Source organism: Aedes albopictus, chromosome 3, assembly GCF_035046485.1.
Source record: "Aedes albopictus strain Foshan chromosome 3, AalbF5, whole genome shotgun sequence".
Taxonomy (NCBI): domain Eukaryota; kingdom Metazoa; phylum Arthropoda; class Insecta; order Diptera; family Culicidae; genus Aedes; species Aedes albopictus.
In genome coordinates, this window is record NC_085138.1 from 104,362,480 (window position 1) to 104,384,861 (window position 22,382).

Below are 22,382 nucleotides of genomic sequence, written 5' to 3' on the forward strand. Positions count from 1 at the left end.
CCGATTAATTATAGGTGGATATTTTTTATACTTTGAACCGAGAAAACTGGTTGGCGTGCTCGTAACCAGTAATCACATTCACGCATAAAGCAATCAACTTTGGGAATAATAGCGTGTATGAAGAGACAAATTTGGGCGTTTCAAATGTACATTTTCTACAATTTTAGCATATCACTTCCTGAACTTCATCCTATTAGAAAACAAAACGATTGCGGTACTGCTTAATTCCGCTCTTTTTGTTATCATGTGTGCTTACTTTTAACACTTAAACTACAGAGGGGGTAAAAACTCCCGCGAACTACCAAGGGTCCAAAAAAAAGTCGGAAGTCCAACTTTGACAAGGCATTTCTCGGCCGTTTTTCAACCGATTTCAAAACTTTTTTTTTGCGATGGAACCGGACAGGTTTCAAGATCATCGTCCATTTAAAAAAATATAAAATAGTTGCGTCTACCCAAAGTTATTAAGCAATAGGCACTTCCTAGTTTTTTTTGAGAGCGCATTTTTTGCGCACATTGATTAATAAAACAAAATTTAAAGCGATGACATATGTTTTTTTCGACTCTAAATCATGCGTACAGCTGGAGTGAACATGTTTATGCAAAATTAGTGATTTTTCAGTACACTGATATTTTACCTTACTCAAAAAACTGCTAAAATACTCTATATTTCACATAAAATAAGCAATAAATCAAAATTCAAAGCAATGACATATATAGTTTTTTGGTCTTAAATTGTTCGTAGGATTTTTTTTTTACTTATTCGTTTATTTGGAAGGCTCGGGCGCCACATGGGCATAACTGAGCCGAAATCTTTTGTTTTTACATTGATTTTACATTTTACAATTTATTACTGCCTTAAGACTATGTTAGTTTGGGAAGCCGAAGTACTCGCGGCTGTTTCGAGGTTAAGGATTGAAAAAAAAATAAATAAAAAATAAAAATAAAATTGGGAAGGACGGGTTTATGGGTTTAAAACTAAATTATTTGCTAACTTATACTAAAAACATTGATGGGACAAATTGTCCATATCTGTAACGGAACCAAAAAGAAAGGACTTTATTGGTAGACAACGACAAGAAGAGGACAAACGGAAGGGGGGCGACGACAGACAGGGTCGAACAACAAAACCAAAAGGCAGACAACGAAAACAAGGAACGTACTACATCAAACTCTTACATCAACACGTTTCAAAAACTGGTAAATCAGGTTCATGTATTCCAAATCAAGTCCTGCCAACACTTCTCTATCGGGTTTCTGTTGTTTTCCTCGGACCCGGAGAATTTCATGCAGCTCAGATCTGACCTCACGATACTCATCGCATCCCCACACGATATGCTCGATATCCTGGTAAGCCACGCCACAGACACAGAGATTGCTTTCTGAGAGCCCAATACGGAAGGTATGTGCATTCAACAAATAGTGGTTGGACATCAGCCGACACATTACACGAATGAAATCGCGGCCTAAATCCAACTCTTTGAACCATGGCTTCTTCGACACCTGTGGAATGATGGAGTGCAACCATCTACCCATCTCTCCATCTCTCCATTTGTGTTGCCAGCTGATCAAGGTCTCCTGACGGGCCAATGCAAAAAATTCGTCGAAGGCGATTTGACGCTCGTAAATATCGCCTCCGCTAGCGCCCACCTTAGCCAGAGAGTCCGCTTTCTCATTGCCCGGAATTGAGCAATGTGAAGGGACCCAAGCTATGGTGATGATGTATGAGCGTTTGGACAAAGCACTCAAGACTTGGCGTATTCCATTCAGGAAGTACGCTGAGTGCTTCATCGGTTTCATTGACCGAACAGCCTCCAGAGAGCTAAGACTGTCGGTAAAAATGAAGTAGTGCTCAGGTGGAAGAGTGCGAATGTACTCTAAGGTGTAGTATATAGCCGCTAGCTCAGCAATGTATACCGAACATGGCTTTTGAAGCATGTAGGTGGCGCTATGAAATTCGTTGTAGACACCGAAACCACTCGAATCATCGGTTTTCGAACCGTCTGTGAAGAACTGTCTGTCCCCGCTAACATGCCCGAACTTACTTGCAAAGATCTGTGGAATACCTACGGAACGAAAAGATTCCGGAATACCGGTGATCTCCTCCTTCATAGAGAGATCAAAATCCACTGAGGAGCTGTCGAAGTTTGAGAAGTTGTCACGATTGGTGTTAACCGGAGATGGGCTTACCTCCAGCGTCATGTACCAGTAGTACACACTCATAAAACGAGTTTGAGGGTTCTGTTCGAGCAGCTTTTCGAAATTTTCTATGACCAATGGATTCACAACCTCGCATCGGATGAGGAACCGGAACGATAACTCCGCAAAGCGGTCTGTCAGAGGCGGTACACCAGCGAGTACCTCTAAACTCATAGTGTGAGTTGAGTTCATGCAACCTAACGCGATCCGAAGACAACGGTACTGAACCCGTTGAAGCTTCAGCAAGTGTGTTTTCGCCGCGGATTGAAAACAGAAGCTACCGTATTCTAAAACCGACAGAATGGTTGTTTGGTACAGCCTGATCAGATCTTCCGGATGTGCTCCCCACCATGTTCCGGTAATAGTTCACATAAAGTTGATTCGCTTTTGGCATTTCTGTATCAGATACACAATGTGCTTCCCCCAGGTGCATTTGGAGTCGAACCAGACGCCGAGATATTGAGAAGACATGCTATGAGTGATTGTCTTACCCATCAGATGGAGCGGAAACTTTGCCGGTTTGTGTTTTTTAGAAAAGACAACCATCTCAGTTTTCTCCGGAGAGAATTCGATACCCAGCTTGAGAGCCCAAGTAGACAAATTGTCCAAAGTATCCTGTAGTGGTCCTTGCAGATCGACTGCTATTGATCCCGTTATAGAAACAACACAGTCATCCGCAAGCTGTCTTAACGTGCAATTTTCCATGAGACAATCATCTATGTCTCTAACATAAAAATTGTAAAGAAGGGGGCTAAGACATGAACCCTGGGGGAGACCCATGTAGCTAATTCGTGAAACTGTCAAGTCGCCATGAGCAAAACTCATCTGCTTCTCAAACAGCAAATTATACAAAAAGTTGTTCAAAATTGGTGAAAGGCCACTTTCGTGTAGTTTGTCGGAGAGAACATCGACACAAACTGAATCAAAAGCTCCCTTAATATCCAAAAACACTGAGCCCATTTGCTGTTTTTGAGCAAAGGCAAGCTGAATTTCTGAAGAAAGCAACGCAAGACAGTCGTTCGTCCCTTTGCCTCTGCGGAAACCAAATTGTGTATCAGACAACATGCCATTCGATTCAACCCATTTGTCCAGTCGAAAGAGAATCATCTTCTCCAACAACTTCCGTAGACAAGACAACATCGCGATTGGACGGTACGAATTATGATCCGACGCGGGTTTCCCGGGTTTTTGAATAGCTATCACTCTCACTTGCCTCCAATCATCCGGAATGATGTTGTTATCCAGGAACTGATTGAACAAGTTCAACAAGCGCCTCTTAGCGACGTCGGGGAGGTTTTTAAGCAAGTTGAACTTAATGCGATCCATTCCTGGAGCGGAATTGTTACATGAAAGAAGAGCAAGTGAGAATTCAACCATCGAAAACGGCCTATCCATGTCGTCCCTATCCTCGGAAACATCACGAATTATTCGCTCCACGGGTACGGAATCTGGACAAACTTTTTTTGCGAACTTGAGAATCCACCGAGGAGAGCTTTCTCGATCCTCGTTTACCGACGACGCGTTACGCATTCTTCTCCCGACGTTCCAAAGAGTTCTCATTGATGTCTCACGCGATAAACCCTCGACGAACCGACGCCAGTAACCGCTTTTCTTCGCCTTGATCAAGTTCTTAAACTTGCCTTCAAGGGCAGTGTACCGCTTGAAGTTTTCGACCGAACCGCGTTTCCGAAACTCTTTGAACGCAGCGGACTTCTCGCGATAGATTTCTGTACACTCGCTATCCCACCACGGATTGGGGGGTTTCCTGCGAACCGACGGACCTGGAACTGGCCGACGTTGTGCCTGAAGCGCGCTACTGATGATCAGTTCTGATAGAAACTGATACTCTTCCCGCGGTGGAAGAATTTCTACCGATTGCTCACCGTCGATAATTGCTTCCGCGTACTTTCCCCAGTCAATGTGTTTCGTGAGGTCGTAGGAAATGTCGATAGATGGAGGTTGACGTGAACCATTGGAAATAGAAACAACGATCGGAAGGTGATCACTACCATGGGGATCCTGGATAACCTTCCATGTACACTCCAGCGATAGTGAGCTCGAACAGATTGAGAGGTCTAATCGGCTGTCTCTAGGACTGCCATCTTTAGCTGAAGGTGCCACTCGCGTAACTTCTCCGGTGTTCAAAATTGTCATGTTGAAGTCGTCGCAGAGGTCATATATCAAAGTTGAACGGCTGTCATCGTACAGTTCCCCCCAGCCTGTACCATGGGAGTTGAAATCTCCCATGAGCAGCCGTGGCTCAGGCATAACCGAGCAGATGTGGGCGAGATCCCTGCGAGATATCGCAGTTCTCGGTGGAAGATAGGGTATATGGATCATTCCTTGGCCTAATTTGCAAACCGCCTTGACAATTTTGACCATAACTCATGAATTAATAGCACTAGAAATAATATGTTGACCCTATTACGCACTCTAGGCAATGCATGTTTCACCAATTGGAAGTAAACTAACGTAAATATTCAAGAATTTACTTAACTAAGTTGAAAAGATTCGATGTGATGGTATGCAACGTTGGTCTATGGTACAAAAATTGGCCTATTAGTGGATACAACGTTGGCCTATTGCTTTCCATGCACTAGAACCACTTATTATCTCATTTTCTCAATATTTCTGCTACAGTATTACCTCTGTTTGGTTACTAATCATACTTTCAAATTACATTTGCGCAGTCAAATTTTCAACAAACTATAAAAAATCACTTAAACTAAAGTTCTTTCTTATTAAGTAACGAAAACAATGCAACCCGATTATTGTGTTATATTTTTACAGTCACCGCACACAAAATCTATCTTTCTGTTCGTTCTTTCTGGTACTTGCGCAAGCAATGTTGTTGGCGTCACTTTATCGGTGTTTTTGACGTCACTTTACTGATGGGCCAAGATTTGGGTACATAGTGAAAAAAATGTCCTCAATATTCGGCCCACATGTAATTTGCAAAATAGTTATTATTCGTTAAAAACAAACATACAAATTCAAAATAGCATAGCATCTTTGACCGTCGCATCAAATGTTCAGTTATTGAAAAGGCATTTCGAAATATTCCAGAATCATGCCATTTATGATCATGTGTATAGACTACCCACTAAGCCGAAGAATCATGGCGTCTACAAAAGCTAAACAAAGTGACATTTTCATACAATTTTAATACTCCAAAGTGATAAAACTGAAACGAAATGTCACAGTTGTTTGGCGCAAAGCTTTTCCGATATCCAGTTCGGCGAGTTTGTTTGAGTTTTTGGTTAACGTTAAGATAGGCCGAACGAGGGGACTATGCCAACGAAGCATCCCGATACCCTATATGGAGGCAACACTGAGGGTTTTACCTCGGATTGTCACCTCACATGCGACGGCTTCGATGCCTGTCATCGGTTGAAAATCGACTCTGTAAAATGAGTGCTGCTTTTTGATCCCTAAAAGCACCCCTCCGTACGAGTCGGACCGATCAAGACGGATAATGTTGAAATCGGAAAAAGGTAAGGTTACATCGGGTGTCAGCCATGTTTCGGATAGCGCAAAAACATCGCATTGTAAATTGTTAACTAAAAACTTGAAAGCGTCTAATTTTGGTACGATACTACGACAGTTCCAGTGTAGCACAGAAATCATATCTTCGACCTCGGTGATTAAATTAGCCATCGAAAGATACGAATGTCGCAAGGAGGGGCATTTTAGAAGCCAACTGCTTCAAAAGAGGAGACACACAAGGAAGAAGTGCTTTGACAATGCTCTTCACAGAGTCAGAAGCATTAAAGAAGTTAATTCGTAGGATTGTACTCGACATTTTTGATGAACAATGAAAATGTTCTAATTACACTCTTATTTTGTTTTACCCGGAAAACTACGAAAATTCCATACTTTTTACACAAAATAGTCAACAAAACTAAATTTAAAACGATAACATGTAGTTTTTTAGCCTTGAAATGTTCGTAGCAGTTTGGGGGACATACATGAAGAATAATAGTGATGTTTTCATTACACTCAAATTTTGATTCACTCAAAAATCAACGAAAGTATCATATTTTTCACGTAAAGTGATGAACAAAAATAATGGCTTACAATGCAAAGTAGTTTTTTTACCTTTAAATTATTCGTGAAAGCGTACTGGACGTTCTTGATGAGTAATAGTGACGTTTTCATGACACACTTAATTTATTTTACTCGAAAAGCTACAAAAATACCATAATTTTCATACAAAACAGTCAATAAAACAATATTGAAAGCCATAACATGTAGTTGTATGGCCTTAAATTTTCCGTTACAATGTACTGAACCTGTTTTTGATAAAATGTTGATGTTTACATTACACTAATATTTTGTTTTATAAAAAAAAATGTACGAAAATACCACAAAAAAGCCAAAATTTAAGGCAATGATATGCAGTTTTTCAACTTTGAATTTTTCGTAGTAGTTTAGTGGATTCAGTGATCTAGTGATGTTTTTATGACACTCATATTTTATTTCACTCGGAATACTAGGAAAATACCACATTTTTTACACAAAGTAATCAACAAATAAAAATATAAGGCAATGCATTCAGGTTTTTTGCCTTGAATTTTTTCGTGAAATGATGAACATTAAACAATAATACCGCTTTCATGACACTCCTAATTTATTTTACCAAACAAGTTTTTAAAATACCATAATTTTCTTACAAAATAGTCAATAAAACAAAATTTAAAGCAAATACATGTAGTTGTTAGTCCTAAAATTTTCCATTAGAATGTACTAGACATGTGTTTGATAAAATTTTGATGTTTACATCATATCCACATTTTGTTTAACTAAAAAATCACGAATGTGCCATATTTTTCACGCAAAATAGCCAATAACACAAAATTCAAAAAAAAAAAAAAACACATGCAGATTTCTTTTACTGATTTTTTTTGTACCAGTTTCAGGCTATCCACTACCTGAAAAAAATACAAGGCAAACCGAAAATTCATCAGGGATTTTTTTATTTGTTTTAATTTGAGTCCATTTGCGTCTCCTGAACATGCAGTAGCAATCATCAAAAAATAAACGGAAATCGAAAACGAAAAAAAAGTTACGAACTTAACTGGTTTCCAAAGTTAAAGTTAGGTTATGTGTCTTCATTAGAGAGATTTTCAGCCTTCTTTTATTCCTGTTTCTTGGGATTCCTTTTCAAATTCCTCTCGGAGATTCTTTCGTATTCCTATCGACGTTTTTACCCTAGATTCAAACAGTTATTTCCGGAAAAAATCCTGGAGAATATTGCAGGATTTCTGAAATCCAAATATTGTCGCCTGAAGGTTTTCATGGGAATCCTGTAGATTTTCTTCCAGAGATTTTCCCATGTTTGCTCTCAGAGTCTCTCGTTGGATTTTTCCTCCTGCGTTTTGCCCAAACAATTTTTTATGGAATTTATTCTCTTTTCTCCTGGAATATACCTACATCAGATGTTGTCGTAGAATTTCTCTCAGAGTTTCTCTCGGAATTTCTCTTGAAGGTTTTCTTCATGGTGGTACTTCTCCATGAGATTTTTCCGGGATTTCTAAGGTTTTTACAGAAACTATTGCTGGGATTTCAACTAAGGCTCCTCCCGGATTTTAAAGGAGTTTTTCGCGAGTTTTCTGAAGGAATTGCTTCTAGGATTTCTCCCGAAGTTTAAAAAAATTTCAATGACTTTTTTTTTCTGGAGTTTCTCCCCGAATTTCTACTGAAGTTTCATCCGGGATATCTTATAAAGGTTCTCGCGAGAGTTTTTTTAAGTTTCACCTGAGATTACTCTCGGAGTTTGTGTTCTAGAAGCTGAAATACAGAGCTCCAAACTTAAGCATTTTGTATGAAAATTGGTCACTGGACGCATTGTACTTTTCTAGTAGTGTTTCTCGGAAAACCTCCTGCCTGAGATAACCTACAAAATTCATTGTTGTAAATTCCCGGAAACATGTCGGAATGAATCCACGTTATTTTTGCGAGAAATTCTGCAATGAGGAACGCAAGAAACTTCGGAAAAAATCCTGAGAAGGACTGGGAAATCTCGGAAAATAGCTCTGGTAGGAAATATTTAGAAAATTCATGAAAGAACTCGGAAAATCTCTAAGAAAAATTGCGGGAGAAACTCCGCATGAAAACCAGCGAAGAAATTCAGGAGAAATATCGGAAAACTCTTTGGCAGAAATTCCAGAAGTAATTATAGGAAATCTCTAAAAATATAGAAAAAACCACGGAAGGAACTATTAATAAGAGCAAATAAAAGAAAAACACTTTGCATGGGAACTAGGATGGAAACTTGAGAGAACTGAAGAAAGCCAGAAAAAAAAGCTCCGAAAATGCTCCAGGAAAAAAAATAAAAGATTCCTGAAAAAAAATATGATAATATTCTAAATCAGTGGTGCTCAGGCTGAAGGATACCGCGGGCCAAATTTGCAATTCGTGATCGGCCTGCGGGCCGCTTAAAACATCGATGCACAAAAAGAACAATTCTAAAGCATATTTATGAAAAATCATAAGTTTGGTTGAGAAAAACGTTTGAGTTTCAAATTGAAATTCAAACAAACAATTTAGAAGTTACCCCTAGAATTGCCTTGAAGCCACTTCAAGAACTTGTCAAGCAGCTTTTACAAGAATTTCTTTTGAATCGCTCCAAAAAGATTTGCTGGATTTTCTCCTGAAATTTCTTGTGGAGTTTCTCCAGAAGATTTTCGAGAAATTTCTTGAAGTTTCTTTTAGTTTTTCTAGAATTTTCTTGGAACACCTCTAAGAACTCCTCTTAGATTTACCTTTGGAACTAACTTGAAGTTACTTCAGGAATTCCTCATTAATCGTTTCCAAGAATTTCTCCTAGAATAGCTTCCGATTTTTTCCAAAAAATTTCCAGGAGTTTCATAAAGATTTTAGTAGATTCTTTCCATGAGTCTCTTCTAAAGTTGATAAAATACTTCATCATTAAATTTCTTCAAGATTTAGATTTTTTATAATTGTTTCCGGATGTTTCTTCAATATTATCTTTTAAAGTTGCTGCATACGTTGCTGCAAATTTATTGTTCAAATTCTCCTCAGGCGTTCTAGGCTTCTTTTGTGTCTTGGTCCTGGAATCTTGTTTGTAGTTACTCCTGAAAATTCTCTTTTTGTTGCTCGAGGAATTTATTCTGAAGTTGTTTAAGAAATTTCTGTTAGAGTGGCACCAGAACATTTTTCTAGGAGATGCTCCCATAATTTCCATGCAGTATCGCCACAACTTTCTCATTGAGATTCTCCAGGATGATTTGAGCTTCTCCGTATATTTCGCTTAGAGTTGCTTAAAATTTACCTCCAATAATGTTTCCTGGAGTTTCTCCGAAAATGTATCCAAAAGTTTCTCCAAAAGGGCACAGGAGACGCTTTATGAATCTTTCCCGAGATTTTTTTTTTAAGTTTGTTCAGGAGTTTCGCTTGGACAATTCAAATTGTATTCGTAAGTTTTGTTTCGAAAAATGTGTGAGTCTTATAATAGAAATTTAAACAGTGAAAACCAACCAAGTTAAGAATTTTGTCAAAAACTTCGTGCTTTGGAAAGGGGGATGGCTTTCTCAGTCTTTGATTCAAAAACGATTTTTATCTACATTCCCGACGTTTCGGCCTAGGGATTTGGCCTTTTTCAAGGGTCGTACCGTCTATCACTACGACCCTTGAAAAAGGCCAAATCCCTAGGCCGAAACGTCGGGAATGTAGATAAAAATCGTTTTTGAATCAAAGACTGAGAAAGCCATCCCCCTTTCCATCAAGTTCCCAGTCGTAAGATCCCATACTTCGTGCTTTGTGTTTTTATGTTCTTCGGAAAGGCGAAATGTGAAATATTTGCTCAGCGTTGCATTGACTGCGCTTAAAAACTGCTACTAATTCTTAAATGATTCAAGATTACAATTTAAACAAACTTTCACTTGATTTGTACGACTTATAAATAACTACAAGCTGGCTTCGTGACTTAGCTGAAATGCCGAAATATTTCGGAGTTGCGATTTCGAATCTTAATAGAACGGATTGTTCTATTTGTTTATTTATCACTAGCTGCCCCGGCAAACGTCGTTCTGCCTGCCTATTGTGTTTTTGACATGCAGCTTTGTAGGAAAATGTCCCTCAAAATGGAATTTCAAACTTTCTCGTTTTCGGTGCGTTCCCGTTCGATTTTCCCGAATATTTTTTGTACGAACACGTCGGAGCCCTGCACGAATGAAACAGTGAAAGAATGGTGTAGATCAGTTGGCCCGCTACCGAGCCTATTCGTGACATACAAACACCATTCCATTTTTATTTATATAGATTTAATTTGTTGATTGATTGATTTATCTTTATTTGAGAGACTTTCAGCCCTTGAGATTTAATTTGTGTTCAACACTGTGAAAATTGATCAGCATTTTTTTTTGTTTCCTAATAAATTAAACGAGTTATACCATATAATCGTTAAAAAATTTCGATTCGTCTAAAAGTACTCCGCGGGCCGCATCTTAAGGCTTGGAGGGCCGCATGCGGCCCGCGGGTCGCAAGATGAGCACCACTGTTCTAAATGATTCTTTGGTGGATTCACTGAGAAAATCTATGGAAGGTTTTCTAAATGAATCCTTTTTTGAGAAATTTATCAAGCAATCGCTAAAGGAATTTCTGATGAAATTGATTGATTTATCTTCATTTGAGAGACTTTCAGCCCTTGGCTGGTTCGTCTCTATTTCTGATGAAAACCCAAAGGAATAATTCACGGAAACATTTCAAAAGATTTTTAAAAGAATTTCTCGAGAAATAGAACCCCTAAATAAATTCCGCATGAATCCTTGATGTTTTTGAAAATATCCCTGAAAGATTCTCTCTGGAATATTTTTGAAAGATTTTTTGAATATTTTGAAAGAATCTTGAATCTTGAATATTTTGAAAGAATCTTTGGAAGATATGGCCGGGGTTCTGCTAAACCGAACTAAGCACCAAAAAGTTTATTCCGAGATAATTAAGTTTAAAGTTCAACAACTCACAAATAAACAACAGTTATGATAATTTGACACTTTTCCGCACACATGTAACTTACAAGCCTTTATTAACCATCAGAAATAAAGAATACATGTAAAATATTTGAAATCATTGATATAATTACATTTGATTTCTCAGTACTTTGCAATCAGTTGACTCTGGCTGAACAAAAACATTGGAATATGGTTTATAGTTCAGTGTGGCTGACTGTGTTTCTTTGTTTCAGAGAAAACCAGTCGGATTGTGAAAAAAAATCTCGATTTTTCATCGTCTGAAGTTGAAGTAAATATCACTCACAATTCTTAACATGAATCAGAAAGGCCACGTATAGTATAGTAGCACTAAGGTCTCAAAATAGTTTGAAATATGAACGGCGGTCGAATATGAATGCTGGTCGAAGAAAACCATGAAAATGTTCTGCCAAAGTGAACCAAGACAAAACTAATTTCAAAAATACGAAAGAGGTTCGAACTTGGATCATTTGAGTGATAACCAAGCGAGTTACCTCTAGGCCATTTTACCTAGCTGAAGAACAGTCGTTAAATCAGAATCAAGTTCTAAACATTCTTCTTAAGGATGATTTTCGTGAAAACGCCATTTTTTGATCAGCAAAAGCGAACCAAGTGTTTGATTTCAATCTTTATTATTCTTATTATCCTTGTTGTTCAATGACGGCTCCTGTGTTAAAGTATCAGTATAAGGTGTATCGACATAACGCAGGTATTCAAAACCAGTTGATATTTGAATTATTGAGAATAAATTGATTCTAAAATGCAGTGGATTTGGTTCACTCTGGCTGAATGTGATTTGGAAAAATGGCGATCAGGTTCATCGACATATAATTAGATCGTCCAACACCCGTATTTCTAATTACGTGTTCAATTCTCTCACAGATTGTTACTATGAATCGGTTAGAAGTTAGAAATCTGACGGCGATGAGGAAAATTTGAAATGTTCATCATCTAGATCAATACTAAAATATTTCGCTGATTCTATGAAATGGTTTACAGTTCACTCTGGCTGGGTACAATTTTATTTTTTGTATGTTCTGCCAAACAGAAATTGTGAATTTACTCCACGAAGAGCTGTAAGAACTACTGGATTTTTACACTGAAGGTAGATCATCATATTCTTCATCCAATGGTTAAGAAAACTCATTTTTTCAAAAAAGGTCTTTGGTTCGGTTTAGCAGAACCCCGACCATATCCTAAAATATAAATGCACCTTTTGGGAAATTTCTGAAAAACAAATGTACGTACACAGAAAAAATATTCATGTAAAATTCAGCGAGAAATCATGCACATAAAGGGAATGCTAGAGTTAGTGCATATTTACATGAGATATCATGTAAAATTACGTTACAATCGTGTAAATTTCCGCTAATAGTCACGTAACCGGTTAGAGTCCATGGTGATTTACGCGATAATTGGCGGAAATTTACACGATGGTAAAGTAATTTTACATTATATCTCATGTAAAAGTGCACTAACTCTAGCATTCTCTTTATGTGCATGATTTCTCACTGAATTTTAATTACATATTTTTTCTGTGTAAAAGAGTTTCTGAAGCAATACCGTAAAACGGGGTAACTTTGATAGTTTTTCAGCAAATTTCCCTAATATTATTCCATGTATTTTTCCTGATTTAATAATTTTAAAACGCCTGTACTGTCTCAGTTATAATTGCAATGTAAGGATTGGACAGTTTTAATTGTTTTGGGTGATCAATATTTTTTCCATATGAGCGAGAATCACATTTTCATTTTGGGGAAACTTTGATAGTGCTCTGAAAAACATATTAAATCCCAAAAAATACATATTACAGAATGCAACGCAAAGAGTATCAGCATGGTGGGAAAAGCCGTATGAAACATGTTAGGTTAATTTATTGTATCAAAACATGAATAATTTTATAAAATCATAAATAACGAAGTCAGTGGAGTCAACAAAGTCACTCAGATGGAGTGAAAATCTTTTAGCTTTTAGCTATTAAAAATCATTATCTGTGTAAAAATATATTTTTTACGGTACATCAACATGTGACTATATGCTGCGCATAGTAAGTTCTCTTTATTTGAGTTGTTTTTGATTTTTTTATAAACTAATTTAGGAAACAACGAGTGTAATTGAAAGATCACTATTGTGGAGTGGATTTGGTGTGATGGTTAGAATACTTGACTATCACGCCGAGGACCTGGGATCGAATCCCACTCCCGACAAACTCGCAAAATATGAGTTCTTCCTTCGGAAGAGAAGTAAAGCGTGGGTCCGCAAAATATGAGTTCTTCCTTCGGAAGAGAAGTAAAGCGTGAGTCTAGTACTTTTTTACAAATAATTTCATGGCAAAAAAAAACTAATGCAATGACTCCAATTTGATGACTACTTTGTGTGCAAAATGTGGTATTTTGAGTGATATAAAATATGAGTGTCATAAAAACATCACTAGGGTTGTTCAAATAAATCCACTAAACTACTACGATAAATTCAAAGTTGAATAACTAAATATCATTACTTTAAATTTTGGCTTATTCGCTTTTTTGTGGTATTTTCGTACATTTTTTTATAAAACAAAATATTAGTGTGATGTTAACATCAACATTTTATCAAAAACAGGTTCAGTACATTGTAACGGAAAATTTAAGGCCATACAACTACATGTTATGGCTTTCAATATTGTTTTATTGACTGTTTTGTATGAAAATTATGGTACTTTTGTAGCTTTTCGAGTAAAATAAATTAAGTGTGTCATGAAAACGTCACTATTACTCATCAAGAACGTCCAGTACGCTTTCACGAATAATTTAAAGGTAAAAAAACTACTTTGCATTGTAAGCCATTATTTTTGTTCATCACTTTAGCGCAGTTTCGAGTTCAAAAGGAATCGCTCAAGAAACTTCTTGAGCAATTCCTGGTAGAAACTTTTTATGGTGACGGCCATTTGAATTGTTATTTCTTCGCAACTGCGTACTGCGACGGAAGAAAAACGGTTTCTTGGGCGATTCAGGCAAGGAATTTCCCATGCATCTAGATAGGCCGAGAAATTCCTTCTGAACTGCAAACAGCCCTTTTACGTGAAAAATATGATACTTTCGTTGATTTTTGAGTGAATCAAAATTTGAGTGTAATGAAAACATCACTATTATTCTTCAAGTATGTCCCCCAAACTGCTACGAACATTTCAAGGCTAAAAAACTACATGTTATCGTTTTAAATTTAGTTTTGTTGACTATTTTGTGTAAAAAGTATGGAATTTTCGTAGTTTTCCGGGTAAAACAAAATAAGAGTGTAATTAGAACATTTTCATTGTTCATCAAAAATGTCGAGTACAATCCTACGAACAATTTAAGACCAAAAAACTGTATGTCATTGCTTTGAATTTTGATTTATTGCTTATTTTATGTGAAATATAGAGTATTTTAGCAGTTTTTTGAGTAAGGTAAAATATCAGTGTACTGAAAAATCACTAATTTTGCATAAACATGTTCTGTGGCGACGGACCCCCCGTTGCGGCGGCGCTTACTGAACCAAAACGCTTCGCTTCTTCGCTTCGTGCTGATGACGGACACGTCAACGACGATGACTGACATTCGAGACGACAACTTGGATCGCATTAGTGAATCGTGAAAAATCATTTCTAAACTAAAATCCTTAATTCTATCAATTTGTACTTAAAAGTAATTTGCCTAGACTAGTGAACTTTCTGAATTATTGCTAATTGCTTATCCTACAAAAGTACAAGTAAGTTGTTTGCCTAAAACTTACCTATATACCATCAGTAAATGTTATCTTAACCTATCTTAATCTAGCATAAAAATATACACACGAAATCTGTCGACTCATCATTCCATAACACTATCGGTTTACCAAAATTGTAAGTACAATTAATGAAATCAAAGCACCCAACTAAATAAACAATATTTCAGCTTAAAGCTAACAGCATAACAACAACTGCGTTTGCTCTTGAGAGTTGGAGGACCGTCACGATCACCCGAACAGTTCTTTAAGAATTTTGTCGGAGAATGTTGTACCGGAGTGACGATATGATGAAAGATCGACATGAACCCACACTCCACAGTTGCCAATCGTGTAATCGACCAGATGCCGCGGAAACGGACATGGTGGAATGTAGTATGTGCAAGCTGTGGGAGCATTTTGGCTGCGCCGGCGTCGATGAAACGATTAAACAACCGGATCGCCGGTATAATTGCCAGGTATGTCGTAGAAATATGGGAGCTGTCAGTAAGCAATTACCGCTCCCCGCGGAAGATCGCCCTATTCGAAGCACTCGGGCCAGTTCGAAGAGAACCCAGGCAGCAAGTGTGACGTCGAGTGTACGTGCAGCAATGATGGAGGCTCAACTGAAAATTGCGGAAGAGGAGCTGCAGCGACGGGAACTGGATTTGTTGGAACAAGCCGAGATCAAGAAGAGGGAACTGGAAGAATCGGAGCGCCAGTTGGAGGAAAAGAAAAAATAGCCGAAGAAGAAAGAAGCCTACGTGAAAGGAAGTCGAAGGAAGAAAAAGAGCTCAAAGCTATGCAGTCTCAGTTAAGGAAGGAATCCATGGAGCAACGGCAAGAAATCATTCGCCAGGCGGCGTTAAGCAGCAGTAGAAGCATTGGCGTAAATAGGGGGTGGCCAGGGGGGGCCTGGCCCCCTCCAGAATAATCCATTTCGGAAAAATAATCAAGCAATTCAGGCGAAAAGTATATTTTTTGTATAAAAAATCTATATCGACATAGCCTTGGCCCCCCCTAGAGCTATGACCTAGTTACGCCAATGAGTAGAAGTGAATCTGTTGCGGACTCCATCCAAAAGGTATCGGAATGATTGGAAGAGCATTCGGGTGCTGGAAGATTAGAAGGGAATCAAATGGGAGAAAATTGCAGTAACAATATCGTCGACCCCCCCTCTAAGAAGGTTCCTGCTGACCCAGTACAACGAGCTGTTGAGCGTCATTCATCAGTTCGTGGCATTTTACCTCGACGACCGGAATCTATACCCCGTCGGCCAGTGATCCATTCAACTCCGCTGCAGCCTGATGAACATCCAGTTCTGCGCCATCTGGACCAAAGCCGAAGGTTCCTCAATCCTAACGATCAACGGTCCGAGCGCGCGAACATGAGTGATTCCGAACATGCGGTTCAAGAACCTGTAACCCTCACCAAACATCACATCGCGGCGCGACAGGTTCTGGGCAAGGAACTGCCGATGTTTAGTGGCGACCCCGAAGACTGGCCCATTTTCATCAGTAGCTTTGAGCAATCAACGATCGCTTGCGGTTACACAGAGGCAGAAAACCTCATCCGATTGCAGAGATGTCTACGTGGCCGAGCTCTAGAAACTGTCAAGAGTCGTCTACTTTTACCTGCAGGGGTGCCCCACGTCATACGGACTTTACGCACGCTCTATGGAAGACCAGAACTGCTGATCCACTCGCTCCTTGACAAGATTCATCAAGCGTTGGCACCTAGACAAGATCGACTCGATACCCTAATAGATTTTGGTATTTCGGTGCAGAACCTTGTGGACCATCTCGTGGCAGCCGACCAACGGGACCACTTATCGAATCCGGTTTTAATGCGGGAACTAGTGGAAAAGTTGCCGGGTTCGATCCGCCTGGATTGGGCTGCGTATAAGTCTCGTTTTCAGACGGTAAATCTGGAAACATTCGGAAATTTCATGTCCAACCTGGTCACCGCAGCGAGTGAAGTTACCTACGATCTCCCGGGTGGCAACAGCTCGTACAGAATGGAAAAGCGGAAACAAAAGGAATCGGGGTCATTCCATACGCATACCCCCGGTGTATGCAATTCTTCTTCCATTTCACCACATAAACCAGGTAAGCCTTGCGCATCTTGCGGACGGGATGGCCATCGTGTAGCAGACTGTCCACAGTTCAAGTTGGCCGACATGGATGATCGGTGGAAGCTTGTTAACGAGAAAGGACTGTGTCGAACATGCCTCAACAATCATGGGAAATGGCCATGTAGGTCATGGCGAGGCTGTGAGATTGAAGGATGTCGCCAGAAGCACCACACGCTTCTCCACACTTCTTCGGCTTCGGACAATGTTAATGTGTCAGCAAGTCATGTATCATCTGGTGAGTTTTCTTGGCCGCTTTTTCGAATTCTACCGGTAGTTCTCTTCGGGAACCGAGGTTCCCAGGTTGTGTTCGCATTCATCGACGAAGGTTCCTCGTATACCCTCTTGGAAGATTCTATCGCCGACAAGATTGACGTGTCGGGACCCAAGGAAGCACTCACCCTTCATTGGACAGGGGACGTTAAACGTACCGAACACCAATCGAGGATCGTTCAAGCGGAGATTAGCGGGAAAAGGGGTTCTTCCAAGTACAAACTGGTACACGCCCGGACAGTTAGTAGTTTAATGCTTCCCTGTCAAACTCTTAAATACTGTGAACTCGCCCGAAGATTTCCACATCTACGCGACCTTCCGGTGGAGGATTACGAGCTAGTTCAACCAAAGCTTCTGATTGGGCTGGACAATCTCAGATTAGGCATTCCTCTGAAACTCCGCGAAGGGGGGCAAAACGAACCAGTTGGCGCCAAATGTCGCTTGGGATGGACTATCTATGGCTGTGTTCCCGATCAAACAACTCTTCGAGGTATCGTCAATTTCCATGCTGCTGCGGCGCCCACCCACGAAGACGAAATGAACGAGCAACTGCGTGACTACTTCGCGCTGGACAATACTGGAGTTACAGCTTCAAACTACAAGCTAGAATCCGAAGACGACAAACGTGCGAATCGAATCTTGACAGAAACTACAAAGCGGACAGAAGACGGGATCCGGTTTGAAACTGGGCTGTTATGGAAGGTGGACAACCCAGACTTCCCCGACAGCTATCCAATGGCGGTCCGACGATTGGAATCTCTGGAAAGAAGATTGCAGAAAACTCCACTTTTGGCCGAAAAAGTGAAACATCAGATTGCAGACTACGAGCGCAAAGGCTATGCGCACAAGGCAACTCTCGTTGAGCTGACTTCGGTGGACACAAGCCGCATCTGGTATTTGCCCTTAGGAGTGGTAACCAGCCCCAAAAAACCCGAAAAGGTCCGGCTGATCTGGGATGCGGCTGCAAAGGTGGGCGAGACGTCATTCAACTCCAAACTTTTAACTGGACCCGATCTGCTAACTCCACTGCCGAAGGTCCTGTGCCAGTTCCGCCAGTTTCCAGTTGCCGTCAGCGGAGATCTGATGGAAATGTTTCACCAGATAAGAATTCGGTTTCCCGATTGCCAGTCACAAAGGTTTGTATTCCGCAATAGCCCCAGTGATTATCCACGAGTTTACGTCATGGACGTGGCCACGTTCGGGTCGTCTTGCTCTCCTGCTTCGGCCCAATACGTGAAGAACCAGAACGCACATGATTTCTCGAAAGAGTTTCCCCGTGCTGCCGAAGCTATAATCAAAAAGCACTACGTGGAAGACTATTTGGACAGTTTTAGGACCATCGAAGAGGCGATAGATGTAGTGAATGAGGTGAAGATGGTGCATTCGAAAGGCGGTTTCACTCTGCGACACTTCCTGTCTAACAAGTTGGAGGTTTTACGTGGTATCGAAGAGACCGCGCAAGAAGAGTGCAAGGATTTATCGCTGGAACGAGGAGAGCACTCCGAATCGGTTCTGGGGATGAAGTGGCTTCCAATCGAAGACGTATTCACCTATTCCGTAGTGATGCGAGAGGATATTCGGCATATTCTGGAACCACGTCATATCCCTACAAAACGCGAAGTTCTCAAAGTCGTCATGACGCTGTTCGATCCTTTGGGACTGATCTCATTCTTTCTCGTCCACGGAAAAATCCTTATCCAGGATATCTGGGCAAGAGGAACGGACTGGGATGCGGCGATTCCAGAGGATTTGTATAATAGATGGCAGCAATGGACGACTCTACTCCCGAAACTTGAGCAATTGCGGATTCCTAGATGTTATTTCGAATCCGGAATTCCAGAAAACTCTAACCATCTGCAAATACATGTCTTCTGTGACTCCAGCGAAGAAGCTTTCTCCTGTGCGGCATACTTACGGTTGGAAGTCAACAGTGTGGCACAAGTGGTACTCATCGGTTCAAAGACGAAGGTAGCCCCACTGAAAACCATTTCTATCCCTCGACTCGAACTGAAAGCCGCAGTCCTTGGCACTCGCCTGTTGGAAACTCTTCAATCCTACCATAGCCTACCGATCTCCCGGAGATTCCTTTGGAGCGATTCGAGTACCGTACTCTCCTGGATTCGCTCCGACCATCGCAGATACAACAAATTCGTTGCCGTCCGCATTGGTGAAATCCTAACGGTAACTAATCCCACAGAGTGGAGGTGGATACCGACTAAATTGAACGTTGCGGACCAAGCAACAAAGTGGAGTAATGGCCCCCAGCTTTCAATGGAGAACCCCTGGTTTCGAGGACCAAACTTCTTGTTTGAACCCGAAGATTCGTGGCCAATACAGCGTCAAGCTAACCCGACAAAGGAAGAGCTCCGCTCGATAATAGTACTGTGCCATCTTACGTCTCAGGTAGACCTTCCGATCGAAATTCATCGGTTCAACTCGTGGTCGAAGCTTCAGCGATCTGTGGCGTTTGTGTTTCGCTATGTGAACAATTGCCGCCGAAAAAGGAAACGGGAAAGTCTGCAGCTGGGAGTACTCACCCAAGTCGAACTGGAACAAGCTGAGGAACTTCTATGGAGAATTGCGCCGAAGCAGGCCTTCCCGGAAGAATTATCCATTCTTGGACGGTCGCAAGGGAAGCCTGAGGATCACCATCATACCGTTCAGAAATCAAGCTGCATCTACAAACTGTGGCCGTTCATGGATCATCGTGGAATCTTGAGGATGCGTGGCAGGATTAGTGCAGCTCCCTACACATCGTATAAAACCAAATTTCCAGTAGTCTTGCCCAAAAATCATCAAATAACATTTCTCGTGGTGGACTGGTACCATCGTCGATACCGTCATGCCAATCGCGAGACAGTCGTCAATGAGATTCGGCAAAAGGTTGAAATTCCGAAGTTGAGATCGCTGGTTCAAAAGATTACTAAAAATTGTATACGGTGTCGTGTTGTCAAAGCCGCTCCACGACCTCCCGCCATGGCCTCATTGCCTGAATTTCGACTCACTCCGTTCATCAGGGCGTTCACGTTTGTCGGCCTTGATTATTTCGGACCAGTTTTTGTAAGGGCTGGCAGAAGCCTAGTTAAAAGGTGGGTTGCCGTTTTTACTTGCCTTACTATTAGGGCAGTACACTTGGAAGTGGTGCACTCTCTTAGCACGGAGTCGTGTATTATGGCCGTACGCCGTTTCGTATCTCGAAGAGGCCCTCCGAGAGAATTCTACACGGACAACGGCACATGCTTCCAGGGTGCGAGCCGGGAACTAAAGGAAGAAATGAAACGTAGAAACGAAGCCCTGGCATTGACCTTCACAAGTGCGGAGACCAGCTGGAAATTCATACCACCTGCAGCACCACATATGGGTGGTGTTTGGGAACGACTTGTTCGATCGGTGAAAGTGGCGACGGGGGCAATTTTGGATGCAGCACGTAAGCCGGACGATGAGACTCTGGAAACTGTTCTACTAGAAGCAGAAGCGATGATCAACTGCAGGCCGCTAACGTTCATACCACTGGAGTCGGCTGATCAAGAGGCTCTGACGCCAAACCACTTTTTGTTGGGAAGTTCCTCTGGGGTCAAGATACTACCTACAGCCCCGGTAGATGGTCGATCGGTACTTAGAAGCAGCTGGAAGTTGGCGCAGTTCATCACGGAAGAATTCTGGAGACGATGGATAAAAGAATATCTACCAGTGATTAGACGAAGGTGCAAATGGTTCGAGGAGACGAAGGATCTTGCTGTTGGTGATCTCGTGATGGTGGTCGACTGCTCAACAAGAAACCGTTGGTTACGGGGCCGTGTACAACAAGTGTTCCCGGGTAAGGACGGAAGAGTACGCCAAGCTTTGGTACGCACAGCAACGGGAGTTCTTCGAAGACCAGCGGTCAAACTAGCTATATTGGACGTCGCGAATTCTTGTAAACCGGACCTGATGTGTTCCGAAAGTCCAGCAGATCACCAAGGTTTACGGGCGGGGGTATGTGGCGACGGACCCCCCGTTGCGGCGGCGCTTACTGAACCAAAACGCTTCGCTTCTTCGCTTCGTGCTGATGACGGACACGTCAACGACGATGACTGACATTCGAGACGACAACTTTGATCGCATTAGTGAATCGTGAAAAATCATTTCTAAACTAAAATCCTTAATTCTATCAATTTGTACTTAAAAGTAATTTGCCTAGACTAGTGAACTTTCTGAATTATTGCTAATTGCTTATCCTACAAAAGTACAAGTAAGTTGTTTGCCTAAAACTTACCTATATACCATCAGTAAATGTTATCTTAACCTATCTTAATCTAGCATAAAAATATACACACGAAATCTGTCGACTCATCATTCCATAACACTATCGGTTTACCAAAATTGTAAGTACAATTAATGAAATCAAAGCACCCAACTAAATAAACAATATTTCAGCTTAAAGCTAACAGCATAACAACAACTGCGTTTGCTCTTGAGAGTTGGAGGACCGTCACGATCACCCGAACATGTTCACTCCAGCTGTACGCGTGATTTAGAGTCGAAAAAACCATATGTCATCGCTTTAAATTTTGTTTTATTAATCAATGTGCGCAAAAAATGCGCTCTCAAAAAAAAAAAACTAGGAAGTGCCTATTGCTTAATAACTTTGGGTAGACGCATCTATTTTATATTTTTTTAAATGGACGATGATCTTAAAACCTGTCCGGTTCCATCGCAAAAAAGTTTTGAAATCGGTTGAAAAACGGCCGAAATATACCTTGTCAAAGTTGGACTTCCGACTTTTTTTGGACCCTTGGTAGTTTAGGAGTTAACATTGATGGTTAACTTCCAAACGAGCCCGAATAGCCCGAAAAAAAAAAATAGTGCAATCCACTTTTCCGCGAGCGGTGATGGCGCTGGCGGGCATAACCAACCGGTTCAGATTTTGACGTTTCTTGGGGGAAAGTCAAAACAGTTTCAATCTCCTCCTCACCCCTTCACCTACCGATTGGTAGCGCCAACCGATTGCGATCCCCAAGAAACGTCAAAATTCGAATCGGTTAGCTGTGCCCGCCGCCGCCATTATCGCTCGCGGATAAGTGGATAGCCAT

General features: G+C 40.8%; 1 protein-coding gene across 1 annotated transcript; it reads left to right on the forward strand.

The window, feature by feature from the left end:
• Positions 1–16,293: 16,293 nt before the first annotated feature.
• LOC134290301 (uncharacterized) lies at positions 16,294–21,387 on the forward strand. Its single transcript, XM_062857405.1, has 4 exons — positions 16,294–17,161; positions 17,315–19,061; positions 19,194–20,066; positions 20,433–21,387. The coding sequence occupies exons 1-4, from the start codon at positions 16,294–16,296 to the stop codon at positions 21,385–21,387; spliced, it is 4,443 nt and encodes a 1,480-aa protein (XP_062713389.1).
• Positions 21,388–22,382: the final 995 nt, after the last annotated feature.